Genomic DNA, 22554 nt, shown 5'->3' with positions numbered 1-22554 from the left:
AGAACTGGAATCCTTTAATCACTAAGAGGATAACACTGTCTAAAAACAAAATAATCAGAATACAAAGTCAAAATTATTGAAGGAAGTTAGTATGATTCCAGTGAATACATAAATGATAAAAAGCTAAAAGGCCTTCTTGTTCACATGGAGAAAATCTGAATAGATCAAACCCACCACAGCATTCCTTAGCTAACCCATAAATTCCGTAAATTAGCTCATAAATTCCGTAAAGACTAAGAGAGGTGAGATAGCTGTAAAAGAAAGTTTTAAAGTTCGTTAGCAGATTTGGTTCCTAATGTTTATAGAAGTAAATCTTCTCTGCCTGGGTGCTTAAGTGGGCCTGGATGACAGTGCTTTGTGCTTACAACATGGTTTAGGTTCACTGTGAAGACCAACAGCTCAGAAAAAGACCCACTTCAAAATACTGATAGTCGTTAACAATGAATGGGTCACAGGAGCTCTGCTGAAGAACTGCATCAAATAAATGTATGCTAACACAGTACCCATTAGGCAGTCCCTATATCAAATAGTCATGCTATTTAAGACATACACTGAAGGTTAGAGCTATTATAGCTCTTAATTCTTGGATGGATCAGAGAGCAGATCCATCCTAGTGGCCAAATGAAAGGAAGAGTCACATATCCCTTACTTTACAAGAAGTGATAAAATTTATTGAAGAGGGCAGGTAGAAAAGACAGACAGTAGAGGCACAAGATGCCTTGTCTTTGACCTCCACTGTCTGCCACTTTATAGGGCTAGTGATTGACCTAATTTCAATATTCTGTCTCAGGGAATAGATTGGCCTGGAGAAGGAAGAGAAATGGGAGATATCTGTCCAGTGATAGTGTCAACACATGTTTATTGATTAATTCACCATCATGCATGCAATTCATGGTCCCCAAAGCAGTGACAGCAGTAATAGTAATAGCAAAGATTACTAGTCACTGGGACTGGAGAGATGGCTCAGTGGTTAAGAGCACTTGTTGATCTTCCAGGTTCAATTCCCACCACCCACATGGTGACTCACAGCCTTCTGTAACTATAGTTTCAGAGGAGCTAACCCCTTTTTGTAGCTTTTAAAGGCAGCAGACACAGACACTCCTATAAGCAAAACATTGATCTACATAAAAAAGTGAATAAATAAATTTAATCTTTAATTCCTGAAGACCACTGGTCACAGATTACCACATTTATGTGGGGAATGGTATTGAAAGGTTTCCTCAGCATAGGGCCATCCCAAACCTGCAGACTGTTTTAAAAAGGTAGCCTAATTTTTATAGTTATACTTTTTATATTTTTTTGAGTTACACTTGGGTTTACCTATACCAGGCCCTAGGGGCAGCGTTATTAATGAAGTAGACAAGAGTCCTCGCTTTTACATAATTATGGTCTGAGAGGAACCACTCAGCTAAAGATATAGAAATGGTAAACCATGATGGGAGAAAATAGGAGTAACTGGAACTTCAGTTTGGTAGGATGTTTAGGGCAGCATCTGTAAGTGAGGATTGCGTAAGTGTACAGGAGTCAGGCTGCAGTGAAATGGGGGTGCTAGAGGAAACCGAAGACAAACCAGACGGGAAGTGGGGACAAGGGAGACAATGGAGACTTGAGAAGAAGCACACTGCTGCACTAAGTCTACTGATACTTTAGCTACCTTCTGTGGCCCCGCTCGTCTCTGTTAGTGTCCTGCTGCCTGCAGCCTGGTGGAACTCACTGTCTTGCCAGCACCGCTCCTGCCGAATGTAGTTTTTAATCAAGTCCATCATTCTCTTTACCAATAAAGACTTGTGAGTCAGGTGTAGGGGTGAAAATCTGCTAGCTCAGAGAGGCCTGAGAAGCAACTTGCTAACTTTCCTTTTTGGCCAAAGACTCAAGAGAGTGTCTCTTCAACTGTCCTAAATCAAAAAAAGATCGTGAATCTCCAAGTCCCTCCCTACTCCTTCCTGTGCATTTCTCTATCTTCCTGGCTTCTCCGTACTCTCTGTGACTAATTATTGTCACCTAGTCCTGGCTCTGCCTCCTCACCCAAGGTTGATTTTATTAACCCGGTCTCAGGGTTCACAGTATAATCAAATAGTTGAAATGATATAGTTGAAACAGTGATAGAGTTGAAAAGTATCTGACATTAAAAACTGAAGTGATACAAAACAGTATAAAGAAGAGGTCAGTGGTGACATCAGCTCCCAGAGTCCCATGAGACTGCTTGAGTCAGACAGTGTTCCAGAGATAGATTAGCAGATCTCCTGCCATTTCAGTGAGAATCTAACCAGAGTTTTGGCATCTTACAGAATTTATTGTTCACTGATGAAAACGACAATCTAGAAATTAAAGTAATTGACTTTGGGTTTGCACGCCTCAAGCCACCTGACAACCAGCCCCTCAAGACCCCGTGCTTCACCCTTCACTATGCAGCACCAGAGCTCCTGACGCACAATGGCTATGATGAATCCTGTGACTTGTGGAGTTTGGGCGTCATCTTGGTGAGTTTGTCCTAACAGCCACTAAGCCTAGTCAGTGCTTTGGTGGCCTTAGCCCCCGCTGGTGTTTTTCTTAAGTTCATGAAAAGGCTGAATGTGCTGGCTTGTTTTCTGTATAACCAGTGGAGGTCCCACAGAGGTATATTTCAACTTATTAAAACCTATAATAGAGGGGAAAAAAGCATAAAATTTAGTTATTTTGGAAGATTTCAGTTGCTATGGTTCATATAAAGTATACATTGTTGTTTTTAAAGAAGCAGTGTTGTGTTTACATAGACATATACTATGTTAGATATAATGTGAAAATAGTGATGCCTTAATAAAAACACATAGTCTCGAAATTCCACACTAAAAATGTAAGTAAACAAAATTGTTTAGGATAAATTACCAAATTTAATAGATATACCTTATAGTAATATGAGGAGCATGCTCTTTACAAAATGTACATGATGAGAAACTAGAGAAACCTCCACATATGTTTACCTCAAAAAAGCTTTACTTGGTCTTCATATGAGCATGTTAGGGAGGAACTTCCAGACACTACAGAAAAATATAGCTGAAAATCACATCTCGCCAGTCAAAGATGATGCCAGGGGAGCTTCTCTCCCTTCCCTTGCTAAATGGGTGTGGGTTTTTAAATGTGCCTTTGTCTACACATGTGTATACATGGAGGGTGGCTGTTTATATTTTTAAACCAAATGAGTTATATCTGTAATTTGAATCTCCGAAATTTATTGAACCATTTCTTTGGCAATGAACAATTAGTATTTCCTCCTCTTTTTTTCACTAATTATAAGCTGTAAGAATGAATCATTTTCATATATACAATTGTACTTGTTTCACAGTTTCCTTAGAATTCCCAGGAGGGCATACATTTTGTTGTTGTTGTTTTGTTTTTTGTTTTTTGTTTTTTGTTTTTTGAGACAGGATTTCTCTATGTAATGGCCCTAGCTGTCCTGGAACTAGCTCTGTAGACCAGGCTGGCCTCGAACTCACAGAGATCCGCCTGACTCTGCCTCCCGAGTGCTGGGATTAAAGGCGTGCGCCACCATCGCCTGGCAAGCATACTTATTTTTATTTTAGCATAGATGCCTAGATTTTCTTCTGTCAGGCTTTCCAGGCCCAGTACTCACCATCAGCTGAGAGCACATTGGATGTCCTCTGTTTTAACCTTCAGCTGTACCCCACTGTTCTTAAGTTTGCAGGCATTTCTTTGATGAGTATCCAGTCTGAGCATCTTTTCATACAAGTAGACATTCATGTTTTTATGTCATGAGTTGCTGTGTATGAGCTTGCCTGTTTTTTGCTAGGCGCTTTTTGTTACTGAGTAATTAAACTCTGATGGAGCTTTTTAACCCTTGCCTGCCATCAGTCACTGGAAATGTTTCTCTGGCATATCTTTTGTTTATAGCAAATAGGATTTTGTTTTTATTTTTAGGGAAGTTTCAAGTAGAGAATTGTTTTGTTTTTAATTTTCTTGTGGTAAAATATGTCAGTCTTTTCTTCATGGTGTGTGGCTTTGATGTCAATTGTCACTACCCCTGCCCTCACTCAGGATTACAAAAATACTCTTCTAAACTTCCTCTAGAATCACTGTCTTATTTTTGTGCTTCAGTCTGTGCTCCATCTGGGGTTTATTTTGGTGTCGGTTTGTTTTCTCCCAGTGGCTAGCCACTTGTCCCAGCACACTGGCTCTTTATTTTTAAGCCTTATATGGCTTTCATCTGAGCAATTTATCATTCATCACTTTAAACTAAACTTGCTTATTTAGGGATAAGAAATTTTGGTAAAAGTAAACAGCAACTTTTGTTGGAGAGTTTTAAGGTCTTACATTGTTGACATTTTCATTAGTAGCAATGTCCTTAAAAATGTAAAAAAAAAAACCCTTTATGTCTCATACTTTCTTTTTCATTATAAAGAAGATAGTACTTTAAGCCTATTGTGACCATCAAGCTCTTTTAAGGTTTTCAGAGCCTCAGACCGACAAAGAAATGTAGTCAAGCTCCTAATTATTTGATATATATTTCCCATCTGGAAAGACAAGGGCAGAAATCCCCTGCCTGTTAGATCGAATGGTGAAATGTTTAAGAAAAACAGAATAAAAATCAGGTTAATGCATAATATAGAGCATAGTCATAGTATACAGACTGTGGGCACTGCTGTTGTACAGAGTAACAAATTTTTCAGTAAACAATTTACAAGGAAAAAAATGTTGAGACCAGGCATGGTGGCTCATGTCCATAATCCCAGCACTCAGGAGGCTGAGGTAGCAGGACTTTCAGGTTCCAGGCCAACCTAAGCTACAGTGTGAAATGCTATCTCAACAAAACGAGGTAAAGTGTAAACCCATACATTAGAGATCCTTAAGGAAGAGTATTTGTGTTTTACTCAAGTCCTGATTCCAGAAAAAACTAATTTAAATTGTTCGTTAAATTTGCATTCTAAATATAATTGATATAGCTATAGTTACAGTATATCCTCATGTATATAATACAATGAGGAAAATATGGATGTCATTGGATATTGAATACTGCAAAGAATGACTGATAATTTTTTTAGGAGTGACAAACAGTATCAGATTGTGGTTTGTTAAATTCTTGCCTTTTGTAGGTACAAGAAAAAACAGTTACAGAAGAAAATGAACAAAATCACTAGCTGCATTAAATGATTCAAAAAAGTTTTCTCATGTTCTCATATAAATGAATGTGTCTCAGACATCTAGCTCCTAACTTATCCTGCAGTAAGCGTAGCAAGCACGAAATTTATTTGGAGTTCTGGTGTACCTTGGAATTAGATGCTCCTCTTTCATCTTGCATTTAATAAATAGGAATGTTTTAAAATGAAAATAAATTATATTACCTTTATTGAATCAAATAAATTATTCCAAGGAAAGGATCCTATGTGATTTTATTATAATCTAGTATACACCAAGAATACACAGTCATTGTCTGAAATGCACAGGACCTTAGTTAAAGTATAACTTGCACAGCGTAAGTCTGCTTGTACTGTTGTCTCATAATACTGCAAGCTGGATGAAACAACAGAGACGTTTTTATCATTTCGAAGCTGGAGAGTCCAAGACCACAGTGTTTCAATTATTGTCTGATGCGACCCTCCCACTGGGTTACAACTGGCTCCCTGCTGACTCTCTCCTCCTTAACCTTTCCATAGCACACGCTTACATAGGCAGAACTCTCTGGTGTCCATTCTCCTAAGGATCAGGACCTTCACGCTTAACTTCGTTCATACTCATTGCCTCCAAAAAAGTTTTTTTTCTCAAAAAAAGTCATGTTGGGCATTCAGCGTCTAAATTTAGGGGAGATAAAACTTTCCATCCATAAGACAGTATTCATAAAACAATGGGCCAATGTATAGCATGCCTATGAAGTAGCACATGATTCCATGTAAAACATTTTATCCAAAGGTTTTATTCTTGTTTGATGTTTTTCTTTGCTCCCAAATCTTTACTCTTATTTTTTTAATTAAAGAATATAAGAGAGGGCTGGAGAGATGGCTCAGTGGTTAAGAGCTTTGCCTGCTCTTCCAAAGGTCCTGAGTTCAATTCCCAGCAACCACATGGTGGCTCACAACTATCTGTAATGAGACTTAGTGCCCTCTTCTGGCCTGCAGAGATACATGCATTCAGAACACTGAATACATAATAAATAAATAAATCTAAAAAATATTATAAAAAAAGAATATAAGAGAATACTGTGAATGTCTAAGATTTTGTTGCATTTGCTTTTTATGATCCCCTGTGTGCATGCTCTCTGTCCATGTGTGCGTACACATGTAAGATACACATTGAAAAAGACTCACATATATGTATGTATAATCACATATGTATACAGTTATATCTTTGGTTTTTGCTATACTGCTTGCAATTTAAGGCAGAAAATTGTTCTTAATGGAATTTGAAGACTAGATGTTAAACAAAAATCATGAGATATCATCCCCACTTATGGGGGCTGATGTAGTTATAGAGATAATTTTCAATTTTGATGTCAGAAAAACCATGCCACTTCATTTTACAGGTCTTTGAAGTGTGTGGTTACTCTGGCGATAGAAGGCAGTCTTTCAGGTTCAGGAATGCTTATTGGAGTATCCGATAAATTATGTTCTTGGAGCTAGCTCATGGTATTAGCTTATTGGCATGGCTTGACAGTGCTTTTTGCAGTCATCCTGATATTTTACCTTCTTTTTCCATGGCAGTATACAATGCTGTCAGGACAGGTACCATTCCAGTCTCATGACAGAAGTTTAACCTGTACCAGTGCGGTAGAAATCATGAAGAAAATTAAAAAGGGAGACTTCTCCTTTGAAGGAGAAGCATGGAAGAATGTGTCCCAAGAGGCTAAAGATTTGATTCAAGGTAAGACACTCAAGAAATCTGGTATCTGTATCCCATGTAGTAACTACATAGAATCATGCCCAAGTCTATGTTAATTATTCCAGAAACCCATGAGTGTTTTCAAAATCTTGCCAAGTGGCTTGTTTTCTCTTTTCTGGAACTTTCCCTTTATAAGCTCATCCCCGTTTCCAGTATGAGAAATTGGCTCCCGCTGGCATCCCAACCTAACAGAGTCAAAACAAACCTTGTCTTTTTTCTTCTGTGCTTTCCCCACAAACACACTCTACTTCTATCTGTTTTCTTTTGAATGATGGCACTGCCCTGAGCCAGACAACAGAAACAGAAACCTTGATGTCACCCTGACTGCCTGCCACCAGCCACTTAGTGCTACAACTCTATAAGTTGCCTGGTTCCCACCTTTCTGCCCATAGGCTCCTGCCATCATTTCTCTGCCAGTGGCCTTACAGCATCCTGTCAACCCACCCCACACAGCTTTCCCACCACTCCTGTACCGACAGAAAGACACAGTCATCATACCTTTCCTTGGGGCAGGGTGGAGGGATCATTTGAAGACTCTCTGTTAGCTTTGCATCCACTTCAAAACTAGCCTTTCAGGTCCTGGCTTGGCCTGCCTCTACTTCCTCATCACCCTATCTCTGCCATTGTTGAATTCTTGAATTCCTCCAATAGGTCAAGCTTCACACGTGGCCTTCTTAATCATTGCAGCCCCTCTCAGTCTAGTTCCTCCCTCTCATCATGTGGGGCTTATTTCCTAGAAACCTGTAGGCTAACACATGCCCTGTGTTTGGCTCGTGTCTTATGCATTGCTACTGCACTAGTCACCTCAGATTAGAGTAGCTGTCTTTGTCTCTGTGTCTCTTGCTCTCTCCTTTTTGAGTGTCTGTCCCTAAGTCTCCAGTGCCATCCCACATCCCGTATCCTAGAAAATGGCTAGGGGGTGTTTGGTTTATATGGGGCTTACTAAGTCACAGTAGAGTCTTTTGAGGGGTGGTTTTCTCCTGGTTGGAAAGCCAGGTATCTTACATACAGCATCATAGACATAGGCTCTTGTGACCTTTTCTTAAAATTCAGTGTCCTCTAGCAGGCGAAGGTGTATACATTTGTAGGAGGTAAAGGCTTATTGAAACCATCATGTCACAAGAACATAATTGACCTTTTATATGATACTGATTGTTAAAACTATGTTTAAAGTGGAAAATTATAAAATTAAAATGCCTTATTCCTGTAGGACTTCTTACAGTTGATCCAAATAAAAGGCTGAAAATGTCTGGCTTGAGATTCAATGAATGGCTTCAGGATGGCAGTCAGCTGTCCTCCAATCCTCTGATGACTCCAGACATCCTAGGATCGTCAGGAGCTGCTGTGCACACCTGTGTGAAAGCAACCTTTCATGTAAGACCCTGTTCTGTGCTCGTGGACAGTTTAGAGAGGGCTCCTAATCATGTGGTCTTATTGGGTAGCTTTGGGAACAATATCCACTAATACATTTAAAATAATTATGTACTCTTAATTTAGGAAGGGCATGAAGTAGATGAGTCGTGCTGAATATAGACTGTAATCTTGAAAGACTGAGACGGTACATTACTAACTTTGTCCCAAACAGATGCACTGATAAATTCAGTTATTAGTGCAAGATGAGTTGAAAGCGGCGTAAAAGAATCTGGAGGGATTATCCTGGGGAGAAAGTCACTGCAGAATAAGATTCGAAAGGTGAGAAATGAATGGAGAGAATGGCTGCGGGAATCCCGTTCTTCTCAGCGGTGTAAGGCGTGAGGTCATCCGGTGTCACTGTAGCTCTTCTCTTTAGGAAATGTTAAGGAAATTCAGGATAGAGTGTGGTGGCACACACCTGTAATCACGGTACCTGGGAGGTAGAGGCAGAAGAATCAGCCCCAAGTCATCCTCAGCTTCATACAAGTCTGTTCATACAACCTGGTCTACTTGATAGCCTGTCTCTAATTAACATAATCAGGCTGCAGAGATGACTCAGTAATGAGGAGTAATTAATAGCGCTGCCTGCTCTTGCAGTAGACCTGGTTAAATTTCCAGCACTCATATGACAGCTCATAGTATTGTGTAATTCCAGTTCCAGGGGACCCAGTGCCCTCTTCTGGTTTCCACAGGTGCAGACATACATGCAGGCAAAACACCTGGTCATATAAAATAAAATATTTTAAATAACAAGGAACAGTGAGAAGTAATCATGCCTCTGGGACAGCTGAGCTGGTACAGGTTACACAGTTACCTGGTGCCATGTTACCGGTCTGTCATGGATGAGACCCTGCTCCACACCCAGCTCTGGAGAACTTTGTCCTGCTCTTAAGGACTGGATGAAAAGTTTTCCCAGCTCTGTTCCTGTTCCAAGAGCAGCTTGTGGTTGCCAGAAAAGCTGTCTGCTAGACAGTCTGTAGTGCTGTTGGCCTCATGAGTCCTTTCCTCCCCAGGCCTTTAACAAATACAAGCGAGAAGGGTTTTGCCTTCAGAATGTGGACAAGGCCCCTTTGGCTAAGAGGAGGAAGATGAAGAGGACAAGCACCAGCACAGAGACGCGCAGCAGCTCCAGTGAGAGCTCCCGCTCATCATCCTCCCATTCCCATGGCAAAACCACACCCACCAAGACGCTGCAGCCCAGCAACCCCACAGACAGCACTAACCCAGACACCCTCTTCCAGTTCTCGGACTGAGTGCCCTGGGAATGGAAGGCTGTCCTGACTGACCCTTGCACCTTAGTTCCCTCAGCATGTGCCTGAGGTATGTTCTGTGCTTTAAAAAGATGTCTCCCGTTGTTCTCATTGGAATCTGCCTCTTGATGATTTTTTTTGGGGGGGGGAAACCTGTTTGGTTATCCTTATCCAAAAGCACTGGACAGACAGCATTACTGTGAATAGAGGACACGTGATACTTTTTAGCCGACTAGCATGATGCCAGTTCAAGATTCTTCTTGAAACAGCAAAGGTTTCTGTAATTTTAGTGACTGGTTAGATACGTCACAGATTTTCACACATCTGTCAAGAAGACTTGATGACTTCTGCTATGCCTGGTGGACAAGGTTTTTAAGAGACTTGCACCCTTTGGGTAGTAATTTTTCTCTAAAAACAGAAAAAGAAAGAGTCTGTTTTCGAAAAAGACGCTATAATGAATTTTATGTGTGGCTTGTTTCTTAAAAGAGAATTTTAACTTATTGTTTTTATTTTATGGTCATATATGCTGATAACCTGCTACTATTAATCTTTTTTCTAAAAAGTGAAAAAATATTTAAGAACCTAAGGTCCTATGTTCTGCACTTGGGACCATCTGAGCTGCATGCTAAGCTATGTTTGTTTTTAATTTTGCACTACTCTTTCCTGGCAGTTTGTTTTAATGGCTGTTGCCAGAATTAAGGTACATGTCTCTTGGTTTTATGTAATATAGCACTTTATAAAATAGTATGAGTATTGCAGTCCGTCTTATAAGGTGCACTGTTTAAAGCATATGTACTGTACTTTGCCATTCTTTTCATTATCTATTTTAATTTGTCCTCACATCCCTCTCTGCTTTCTATGCAGCAAGTGGAAAGGACGTGTTGTATAATGACTCATTAGCCACTTATGCACCAACATGAGGAGAAGTAAAGGGAAATTATACTCAACACTGTGCTTCACATCTGTACACTGTGTTGCGCTACAGCGAGGCATTTTCTCCTGTAGTCATATATTATGTACATAATATTTTAGAACCATACCTGTACTTCTTTTGAAATGTTTCTGTTAAATTTTAGATCCACAAAGCATTTTATAAACATATGAAGAGCACTTTTACTGCTCAAAAGTTCTGAATTGATACAGATGACAAGTGCTATGTCATGAAGACATTTCATTGAAAGACTGCTGCATTTTACAACTAATACAAACTAATTAATTCCCTATGCAAAAAAGAAATTACAAGATTTGTATTTTTTTCTTTAAAGCCATTACATGGAATGTCAGGACTGAGAAAAATGATCTTTGCTGTGTTTACAAGAATCATGCTTAGAAAGATACTGCCACACGTCCACTTTATAGTGTGTCAGTGAGAGCTCACCAGCGTTAGTTTGGGACGTGGACACGATACCGATTTCTCTCTTAAGGTGATAGCAGCATTAATTTCAACCAGTGATGAGTACTGAAAACACTGAATTCTGTGTAATGGTAGTATATTTATTACTAAATCAATGTATATATTAATAGTATAGGCAACAAAATGGCAAATATTAAAATATTTTCAAAAATTATATTATCCTGTTCACTTTTTGTTCACATTAGTTACTGGGGATATTTTTTGATACTCTGGCCAAATGGCTATATAATTCTCATTGAGTCAATAAAAATTTTATACTCCTAGCTTTCAGTCATTTCTAGTAATGATAGGAAACTGTGAATTGTTAATAAAATACAGCTGTTTCACAAAATGTGATGCCCTTAGGCACAGACTTTTAATAAGAATATGTCCACTTATTTTTACACTGGATATATATGGATTGTATTTGGAAATGTAGAAGTTAGTTCTTGAAGTCATTTGTAAATATGTGTCCTGGTAGAAAATATGAGTTGCAGAGTACAAATTGAGAAGACTGTGTTTCCAACAAAAAGTAATCCAGAAAAGTGATTCAGCTCTCCTCATGATTGATTAATTTATTGTGAATATTGGAAGTAGATGGACTTTTCATCTCATCAACTTGTGTCTTCTGGAGGATTTGATAGACACTGATGGGCAAAAGTCAGGTAGAATAAGAAGAAAGGGTAAGGCTCTCTGCAAACTGTTGAGCCTAACTAAACCATCTAGAAAAAATCCTCAGGAAACTCACAACCCAGGCCTTCAATAAGATGCTGCCACCGACACCCAGTTTATAAGCCCCTGAAAGACAGCTCCTAACGATCCCTTGCAGATTCTTTGTTAGTGGATAGCAAGTTGTCCTTTGAGAATCATAAAACTTTCATTTGGTCGTAGCAGAAGTAAACAATAAAAATGCTGCTTGCAAAACAATTAAGAGAAGGTCTGGAGAGATGGCTCAGCAGCTAAGAGCAGACACTGCTCATAGAAGGACGCGCGTTCCGTTCCCAGCATCCATGTCAGACAGCTCACCACAGCATGGAGGAGGCCTAGCTCCAGGGCACTCCATGTCTTCTTCCAGTGCACAACACGTTAAGTGAGATGACTTCATTTTTGGAGAAAATAGAAGTAGGATCAAACAAAATAAATGCCTGCTTTAAGTTCCCCTTATGACAATAGTCTTGGGGGTAGAGCCAAACCATCTGACCCTTCTTTATCGGTTACATTATGTGTAATTTATGCCACTGCATATCCCGAGTCACACATTTTGTGACATATATGTCTACATTGAAAGGCAGGGATGATAAGGAAAGGGATGTGATGGGGAACAAAACTAAAGTGGTCAGGTTTTGGTGACTATGCCAGATCCTGTTGCTGAATGAACTAAGTTAGCTCTCATGAAATCCATCGGTTATCCCAGGCCGCTACAGAAACCATTAAACTATTGGAGTGAATTCCAGCATATTTATCTGTCTTGAAAGTGCAGGCTCATTTGTGCATGAAAACTGCCTTTTTCTTTTGAGGTTATTGCTAATTAAGTAATTATGCAAATGGCTGTATTTTAAATGTAAGGTGATTATTTTAAAGAATCCTACTAGGATAACAGTGAGTGATTTGTTCTTTTTTATAATAAAGGAAATCATTTATCTAAATATGAACTCAAGTATTTTATGAAAGCATATAATTTATTGTCTACTTGTTCACTTTTCTTTCTTTTTTTTTTTTTTTTTTTTTGGTTTTTAGAGACAAGGTTTCTTTGTGTAGCCCTGGCTCTCCTGGAACTCACTATGTAACCCAGGCTAGCCTCTAGCTCAGAGACCCGCCTGCCTCTGTTTCCTGAGTGCTGGGATTAAAGACATGTTCCACTAGTGCTAGGCCACTTTTATTCTATTTCAGATGTCTATTTTTGTTAGATTTATTAAGAACAAGCTGCTTTAAAATGTTGGAGATTTCTTATATTAGCTCTGTATGCCTTAGAGCTTTTGATATTTGAGTTGTTTTCCCAGGGACCAACAAGAACAGCACAATTGGGGTGTTTGTGTGATTAACACTTATAATATTCCTTGGTCTCCTAAGTTAATTTTTTTTTTTTATTTTTTCGAGACAGGGTTTCTCCATAGCTTTTTGGCTCCTGTCCTGGAACTAGCTCTTGTAGACCAGGCTGGCCTCGAACTCACAGAGATCCGCCTGTCTCTGCCTCCCGAGTGCTGGGATTAAAGGCGTGCGCCACCACCGCCCGGCTCTAAGTTAAATTTTTATGTTACTTACATTCTATGAGACAATCATCTCATATTTATAATAAAATATCTTCAGTTTACACTGCTTCACCTCTCAAATGTCTTACACCTGAATGCCCCAATTTCTGGTCTTTATACTATGTGAAAGTCTTTTGCCACTTGATATTATCATTCATCACTAAAATGAACATCACAAGCTCTCAGGAAATGCAGGTCACTTTTTTTAGTTTGTTTTGAGACAGGGTTTCTCTACATCACTGTCCTATTATAACTCGGTCTGTAGACCAGGCTGGCCTCAAACTCACAGAGATCCACCTCCCGATTGCTGGAATTTGAGGCATAAGCCACCGTCGCCAATCCTCATGAGTCACTTAATTTAAAATTCACAAATAGGCAGACCCATAAGATTCACAGAGGAAAAGGAAGTATGTCTCAGATGTAATAAGTATAACCTGATTGACAAATAGAACGGCTACAGCAACACAAGTTTTTTTGGTTTTGGTGGGTTTTTTTGTTTTTGTTTGTTTTTTTGGTTTGGTTTTGTTTTGGGTTTTTTTTTGGGGGGGTGGTTGGTTGGGTTTTTGTTGTTGTTGGGGGGTTTGGGTTTTTTTTTTGTTTGTTTGTTTTTTGTTTGTTTGAGATTACATTTCTCTGTTTAGCCCTGGCTATCCTGGAACTCACTCTGTAGACCAGGCTGGCCTTGAACTCAGAGATCCGCCAGCCTCTGCTTCCCAAGTTCTGAGTTTAAAGGTGTGTGCCATTACTGCCCGTCTCTTGTTTTGTTTTTCAAGACGTGGTTTCTCTGTGTGTAGCCTTGGCTGTCCTGGAACTCTCTCTGTGGACCAGGCTGGCCTCAGAATCACAGCGATCCACCTGCCCCTGCTTCCTGAGTGCTGGGATAAGAGGCGTGCACCACTGAGCCCAGCTGCAACACAAGTCTTATTCACATCTTATTAAGTAACTTCACCCACAGTTGTGACAGTCTTTGGAGAGAATGTTTTCCTTAAGAGTAGTTACTTTTTTGACGAGCATGACGTCACATACCTGTGATCGCAGCACTCACGAGGCCGAGGCAAGATTAGGAGACCCAGGCCTGCCTGGGCTGCTTAGTGGGACCTTGTTTCGATGAGGAGAAGGGGTGTGTTTTCAAAGAGACAGTAGCATAACGTGTGATGAACCCCACTTCTGTCCTCATTGTCATTGTCACTTGCTTTGGAGCTTTCAAGGTATTTCTGTTGAGCCTTTTTCTTTATGCATCCAGTCCTGTAGCCCTGTTTAATCTATAGAAACTAGCACATTTCTTCCCCTACCTCTGGCTTGCTGTTCATCCTATTTGGTGAATTTCTGACATTTGGTGACCAGGTTTTCCCCCAAGACTGGGCTGAAAAGGAGTAAGAACCTAACACAACCCCCATGGTGTGTCTTCTTACTCCCTTGGGGTGAGTACCCTTGACTTCATCATTTCTAACCACGGGAAAAAGGCAAGCATTTTGTATTAGGAGACTTACATTAAAAGACAGGATTCTTGGTAGCGTTTCACCAGGCTTAATTTCCCTCATGCCTTTCTGCTGGGATACGTGGAAGGGCACGTAGTATTTTCCTAGTTAGAGTGTTGCTCGGCTGAGTATAAGGCTTTCAATCTTAAAGATGCACAATGGTATTTCTTGTGTCGTTCGATTGTCAGCTAACAGGAATCTGGGGCGGTGCCTGGCATTGTGGTGTTTATTTCATCCTCTTGGACACTTTTCATCTTTATGTGCTTATAAAAACTTGTCTATTTTGAAAATTCAGTTTTATTCTTGTCCCTTTTTACGTTAAGTTTTTTTTTTTTAAAACTTCACTTTGAAGTCCTATGGTTTAAAAAAAGAAATGTAAGCAAATTTTTAAAAAGAATACTGTGGCTTTATTTTTCTGACATTTCTTCTTATAAACAGATTTGGAAATTATCACTTATTTTGTTTTCTTTGCTTTACAGTCCAATAAAGTTAAAGCACGTGACGTCTTGCCTTCACTGATTTTTTTTTTTCCTGTTACGAGGATGTTTGTATAAATGAAATCTGCCCACTGAAATGAATGTGACAGATGTCCTCATTAAATAAATGCCCCTGGCTGTGCTGAGCATTTGTTCACTCTTCACAGTGCCCTTTGGGTTCTCCTGTCCTGCTGGCTAAAAGGACTAATTCGATATACACTAATGCTCCTCTCTTGGTGAGTGTGGTAGTTTGAATATGATTGACCCCCATCAACTCATAGGGAGTGGCACTACTAGGAGGCATGGCCTTGTTGGAGGAAGTGTGTCACTGTGGGAGTGGGCTATGAGGTCTCCTATGCTCAAGCTACACCCAGTGTGAGAGATCATTTCCTGTTGCCTGCAAGACGCGGGACTCTCAGCTCCTTCTCCATCACCATGTCTACACGCCAACACACTCCCCACCATGATGATAATGGATTAAACTCTGAAACGGTAAGTAAGCCCCAATTAAATGTTTCCCGTTATAAGAGTTGCTGTGGTCATGGTGTCTCTTCAAAGCAGTAGAAGCCCTAAGACAATGAGTGAGAAGGGAAACAGAGATGCTGTGGCACATGAAACATGAATCCTTAAGTACCAAGGTTTGGAGAAACGTCTATAAAAGCCTTACCGGCATGATGTTTTTTAAAGAAGAGGAAACCACGGGCACATATAGAGGAATTTCTAAGGCTGGAATTCTGTGTGCTGTTGGCATAGTACTCTTAGGGGTGGTGCACACCCATAGAGGTGGGACTGAAAACTCGGTGAGAATAATTTAAACTGTGATTGATAAAGCTGCTCTCTACAACTTTATGAAAAGCTAAGAATCCATCTCAACGAAAGGTAAATGGGGAAAGGGAAGGGGGGAAAGTGATGTTTCTTATGTTCTGTGTGGATATTAGAGGTAAAGGACCAGTCAAGCCTTATATCAAATGGATCCCATTCCTCTCCATCGCCATCTGCACTGGTGTCCCCACACTCTGTATGTGTGTTTGTTATTGCATCGCTTTTCTGTTTGCAAGTTACGAATTTGTATATAGTAATGCATCCCAACATGCACCGCAATAAAAAGAATTTTGATTTTGTTTTGTTTTGTTTTTTGTTTGTTTCTTTTGTGGAAGAGTGGCTCCAAATTGAAGTGTGTATAAACTGTTCAGTTAGTCAATGACTGGTCTCTGCTTTAAGTATACCGTACTAACAGTTTGTTTTCCAGTTGGCCATTGCCCCCTCGACTCGTATTTACCTTTTGCCCTCTTCTTTTGAATAAGACAAGATTTTGCATTACATATTTTTGAAGTATATATTTTATTGACATTTGATTTTATACTTTCTGATAATTTCCATTCCATCCTACTCTTCCTTATTTCCACCTGAAATTATCTTACCTCGTGGTACTTGCTTTTACGTGCACATACCTACGCAGAGACACATAATTAAAAATAAAAATAAAATTTATTTAAGAATGAGTTTGTAATCTGTGAAATGCAGCTAAATTGTGCACAATCAGCATTTTTTACAGAGAAGACAGCTGTGACGTCACTACATTATATCATCTTACAGGACCACTGTCACCTGTGGTCTGTCCTTGACTACAACTTCATCTTGTGACACATGCTGTTGCTTTTTTGCCAGATCTGCCACCAGTGACTTCTCTGGAGTTTTGAATTTTAATATTTATTTTGCTTTCATTTTTTTGTAGCAGCTTTGTTGGGATAAAATGTGCTTATCAGTATGAATCAAGCACTTAAAATGTTGCCTTTAATTGTGAAGGATACTTCCACTCAGCATGAAATCCTAAGTATGCTACTTTAGAAACACCATTCCGTTCCTTAAATTCCGTGGCAAAGTTAGCTGTAAGTCTTACTTTGAAGGTAAGATACCTTTTGCTATAGTCACATGGGAGGGGGCAGTTGAGACAGGGTCACACTGTGTAGACTAGGCTGGCCTCTAACTCGACATCCTTCTGACTCAGCAACTCTAGTGATGGAATTGCAGATATTACCATCACCCTCTGCTCTTTGACCACCTTTAAGAATTCCTGTCTTTGGTTTTCAAAAGCTTGAATAGAGATGTGTCTGTGTGGTCTTACTTTTAAAAGAAAACTAAACATACAGGATCTGTTGATTGGTGACTTTCCTTACTGAAAGCTCCTAATCAGCTATTTTTCAAGTCATTGTTCCATGCCCATTCTCTGATCTTCCTTTATAGGGTTCCCCAAAGCCTCTTCACCATGTTCCTTGTTATCTCCCCATCTTTTCTGTTTTCTATCTTTATTTCTCCCTGTACTTGAACCTATATAAATTTTAACAACCTGTCCTCTAGTGTACTTGGTCTGTCTTCTCCTATGTCTATAACTGGAGGTTTTATTGGCATGCCTGGTCCTGTAGCGGCTTTTAAAATAACCACTCAGAGTCTTAATATTAATTACAAACAAGCTGTTTGGTCTTTTAGCTCAGGCTTATTATTAACTAGCTCTTACAACTTAAACTAACCCATTTCTATTCTATATTTTATCATGAGGTTCATGGCTTGTTTCCTCACATCTTGTTTATCCGGCAGCTACTGGCATCTACCAGATTCCTCCTTTTTCTCTGTATCTTTGCTTGGATTTCCTGCCTAGCTCTATTTTGCCTGATTATTGGCCAAACTAGCTTCTTTATTAGCCAATGGTAATAAAACATTCACAACATACTGAAGGATATATGACATCATGTCTATTAAATTTGAAATTTCATTTATATGTCAAGCTCTAAAATGCTCATTGACTCTTCCATATATCCAAATCCCTAGTGAATTCCCAATCTTCTTTTTTATATTCTTGAACATATTAATTAAAATTATTTCAGAACTCTGAAAAAAACAGAGTGAATTACTGCATGTTGTTTCTGTTCCCATTTTCTTTGTCTTATTTTTGACTTGCCTTTCGAGTTTATCAGATGCTTTACATTGTGTTTTAAAGATCATAGGGGCTCTGGGTTGTGTGATCTTCTCCCATGAGGGTTATGTTTTCTTCTGGGTATCATAGGAAATGCAGACAGACCAGTATAGACCAGTATGATTGCATCAAAGATTGATCCTAGGCTGAATTGGAGCTTACATATTAAATTTTGATGTTTCTCCCAGCAATTAGCAACTGTGGGTTTCCAACTGAAAATCTGGGGTGTTTACTGGGGCCACTTTACCATGGTGATCCTGAATTTCTGACTCTCTCTCTCCCCTCTCCCCTCTTTCCTCTTCCCTCTCCCCTCTCCCCTCTCCCCTCTCCTCTCTTCCCCCCCCCTCCACACAGTGTAACAGTTCTGGCTGTCCTGACATGCACTTTGTATACCGGGCCGGTCCTGTACTCACAGAGATCCTCCTGTCCAGGCCTCCCAAGTGCTGGGATGAAAGGTGTGCCTCTTAGCTTCTATTTGCTGCCTCTGCTGGGTGTCCTGGAGCCTGGCCTTGTGCGTGTGAGTTTAGAACTGACAGACACCTCCAGGAGATACCATAGTAATTAACACCTTATTTACTTTCTTGGGGTAGTCTCCTCTCTGGGACTTTGCTGTCAAATCCTAGCCCAAGGTCCAACTTTTGTCTCTTGAACTAAGTGCATTACTGCTTTTTAACTGTTTACAGTGCCTTCTGAGGAGCCAGAGTGACGGTGGTACCCACCTCAGCATGTGTTGCTCGTGCACTAAGCCTGTGTTTGTTTGCCTGTTATTGATGGTGTGTGTGTATGTGTATGTGTGTGTGTATCTTTTATGGTTTTCAATTTCAGGTACAAGCTACTCCAACTGCGGCCAATGGTAATCATTTCAGTCATTACTGAGCTGTGAGAGGACTCCAAGTTCCTCTCACATTACAGATCTCCAGTAAATGGTTTTGTGCCCTGCTTCAGATCAGGTATTGTTGTTCTTGATACTGGCAATATGATAGAAAAGATGAGTTGTCTTTTTGGTCTTCCTTTTGTAGACAGGATCAATGGTTTCTGACTTTCTTTCTGTATGTTAATTACGTAAACTGACGGTTCCATACACTAGGATCTCGTGCTTTAGTCAATATCCGCCCTCCCTACTGTCCCCTCCTGGATCCCCTCCCTGATAGTAGTGGTCATCCCTCCCTACTTTCAGGTCATCGTTCCCCACATATGAGAGGAAACATGGAATACTTTCTCCTCTGTGACCAGCTTACTTTGTTTGACATGATATTCTCCCGTTCCCTTCATTTTCCTGTGAATGACTCAATTTCTTTATGTGTGCGCGTGTGCGTGTGCATGTGTGTGTGTGTGTTTTCTTTATCTGTTCATCTGTTGCTGATTGATCCTTGTAGTAATTATCACTGACTGCTCTGAAACAGGTGTGACAGGGAGAACCTGGAACCTTTGTGGTGATCACACTTTGTTATCTTATATGAAAAATTTTAATATTATTTAATTATATGGGCTGGAGTTATATCTAAGTCTAGATTGTTTGCCTAGTGGGACCCTGGGTTCAATTCCCAGTGCCAGAAAAAAAATTACATAAAGACTAGCCTAGTCCATCAGATTCATAAACTGCCCGTTGAAGACGAAAAACACTTAATTACATGTATTTAAGTTCAGACTTCCAACAGACAATATAAACACATGAAAAGCTGATTTTGAAGATTGATTATTGAACAGTTTTAGCTAAAATTTTACAAAGTGTCACAACACACACCTGGGATCAGCATCCTGGATGCTGAGACAGCATAATTGAGAGTTCAAGGCCACCCTGGGCTGCGCAGTGAGACCTACATCAAAAGCAAAGCAAGAGGCTGGAAAGCTGCTCCATAAGGAAGTGACAACCAGAGTTCAGATCCCTAGCACCCAGAGATGTCATCTGTAATCCCAGAGCTGGGGGGGGGGGGGGGGGCAAGACAGGCTGATGCTGGGACCTGACTGACCAGCCAGTCTAGCAAAATGGTGAGCCCAAGGCTTATTTACAGACCCTGTCTCCAAAGTAGGTTGAATGAGCAATAAAGGAAAATGCCCAGTTAGCCTAGGCCTCTGTGTGTGTGTGTGTGTGTGTGTGTGTGTGTGTGCGAACGTGCACACACACACTATTTAAAAACAAGAAAAAATATAATAAAACTCATAGGAACAGATGGAGAGCAAATGAATCTCTTCAAAGAGTTCCTTTTTTGTAGGTGTTAACATGAGATCTGATCATTAATACACTGAGGTTTCCTCTTTTAGCTTCAGTTTTTGAAAAACATTTCACAGGTGACTAAGCACTCATTAAATGTATTGAGGTACTAAAAAGTGATTTGATGTTCTCGGTCTTCCAGAATAGCTTAAATGTCAATGTCAATTTTCAAGAGAAAATGCATTCTGGGCATATGTCACTACTAAATACTGCAGTCAATGGAGTATTTCAGTGGCCTTTGTTATTCTTTCTCTCTTCAGAACTGTGTCCACTTGGAGTGTTTGCACATGTAATCTGAGCACCTGGGAGGTGAAGGCAGGAATGAGATCGGTTCCCTCCTGTAGGAGATAGAAAGATAGCTAAGCAGGCCAGAGCTCTTGTTCTAACAGAGCACCTAGGTTCAATTCCCAGCACCAACATGGCAGCTCACAGCCATCCGTAAATCTGGGTCCAGGGACTCTAATCCTCTCTGACCTCGGAGAGTACCTGGCACACTCATGATGCATAAAATTCTCATAAACATAAATAAATCTTTAAAATTCTTTAAATAATAGTTTCCTCATCTACTTAGTGAGTTTGAGGCAAGTCTGGCTATAAATGAGACCCTGTTGCAAACGACAGAGAAAGAGAAGCCGGGGGGAGGAATGGAAAGAAAAACCAACTTCATCTAAAAATATATTATCTTTGCTCCAAACACAGAGTCAAAAGATAGTTTTTGTGTGGTTCTGGGTCTTTGTACATGCTAGAAGGATTCTATTACTGGGTTACATTGATGCATCCCAAGGGCCAAGCAACAGCCCTGAGCACCCAAGCATTGGTGCTTGGGATGGTGGCTCTTTTAAAGTGACCTAGAAACTACCGTTTAAAGTGGAAGAAACTAAACACAAATGTCCACATACTGCACCATTCCATTTATATTAAAGACACAGAAGAAGAAGAACCATAGATGTTGGAAGATCTGTGCTTTCCACGGGCTGCTGGGAGTGGGGAGTGGGGGTGACAGCCTGCTTAGTGATAGGCAGTTACGGGGTAATCTGGAACTGGGTAGCTGTAATAGTTGTTAGTACACTAAAATTCCTGAGTGAGGCATTTAAAACAATTGTTGGGGGGAGATGGGCTTCTCTCTGTGTTGTCCAGAGTGGCCTCTAATGCCTGAGCTCCAGAGAGCCCCCCCCCCACTTCCACCTCCCAAATAACTGAAAACTCGAGGTCTAACTTTCATCTTAATTTTTAAAATTCTGCAAAACCCACCCTCTAGTCACTTGAGAAATTGCCCAAACACCTGACTGAAGAATGTCACCCCAGCCCTCCTTAACATGATGGCTATTACAGCTGGGGACAAAATAAATTAGTCTCTGACAGATGACACCAACATTCTAGCCTCACTAGAGGGAGCAGAGGCTCCTGTGGGGTGTTTCCCCCAGTGCTTTACAGGCCACCATGCTGTGTTTATCTGTGACCACATCCAGCTTCCTGCTCTAATGGTTAATCCTGCATTCTCATTGTTCTGATGGGAGCATTGGAGTCTCCTTTCAGCTCTCTTCCTGTTTGGTGAATTCTTCCTGAACTCTCTGAGTCTGTGTTTACTGATACTCTCAGAAGCAGGTTCAAGTGTCACAATCTTCCTCACAAGCCATTTGTAGTCATTGTCTTCCAAGCAACCAAAATACTACAGGGCTTCACTGTGTAGCCCTGGCTGTCCTGGAACTAGCTCTTGTAGACCAGGCTGGCCTCGAACTCACAGAGAGATCCACCTGCCTCTGCCTCCCAAGTGCTGGGATTAAAGGCATGCGCCACCACCGCCCAGCTTTAAAATACTTCTTAAACATTGCAAAATGAAACCATTTGTGATCTCATCCCTCATAACTCCATTTATCTTTTTTTTTTTTAAACAGCGCTGGAGGTAAGGGACCAAACCCAGGTCTTCATGACTAAGACAAGCTCCTACTTCAAAACCACACCTCCAGCCCTAAAATGCCTTTATCTTGGGTAATTTATATTCACAAATCCTAAAAGTTTTATCAATATAAGACTGGACTCAAAGATCTTCCCATCACTGATTGAGACATCACTTTGGTTCCTGGAGGAGGCAAAGATGAACTGTTTTGGAGAAATGAATTAGGCTTTAAAAATTTCAGAATTCTTTTTGTAGAAAAATATATTGTTTTCAAACTGCAGATTGTTTTTCATAAAATCTTAATGTGAAGAATATATTGTCATACAATAAAATTAATATCTTAAATTT

At 40.2% G+C, this 22554-nt stretch overlaps 1 protein-coding gene across 7 annotated transcripts in view; it reads left to right on the top strand.

Moving 5' to 3' along the window:
• Positions 1 to 12575, top strand: part of Rps6ka5 (ribosomal protein S6 kinase A5) — a 170349-nt gene extending 157774 nt beyond the window's left edge. For all 7 annotated transcript variants that reach the window (XM_050151453.1, XM_050151452.1, XM_050151451.1 and 4 more), the window contains 4 exons: positions 2289 to 2480; positions 6690 to 6849; positions 8078 to 8241; positions 9294 to 12575. In XM_050151453.1, the coding sequence (XP_050007410.1) occupies positions 2289 to 2480; positions 6690 to 6849; positions 8078 to 8241; positions 9294 to 9533 (756 nt within the window). In that variant the 3' untranslated portion in view covers positions 9534 to 12575. The remainder of the gene's footprint in view (positions 1 to 2288; positions 2481 to 6689; positions 6850 to 8077; positions 8242 to 9293) is intronic.
• Positions 12576 to 22554: the final 9979 nt, after the last annotated feature.

The sequence above is a fragment of the Alexandromys fortis genome, unplaced genomic scaffold, assembly GCF_014885135.2.
Source record: "Alexandromys fortis isolate MF-2015 unplaced genomic scaffold, M_Fortis_MF-2015_v1.1 scaffold_63, whole genome shotgun sequence".
Taxonomy (NCBI): domain Eukaryota; kingdom Metazoa; phylum Chordata; class Mammalia; order Rodentia; family Cricetidae; genus Alexandromys; species Alexandromys fortis.
The sequence above is the reverse complement of the archived record's forward strand: the minus strand, read 5'-3'. Positions and strand labels throughout refer to the sequence as shown.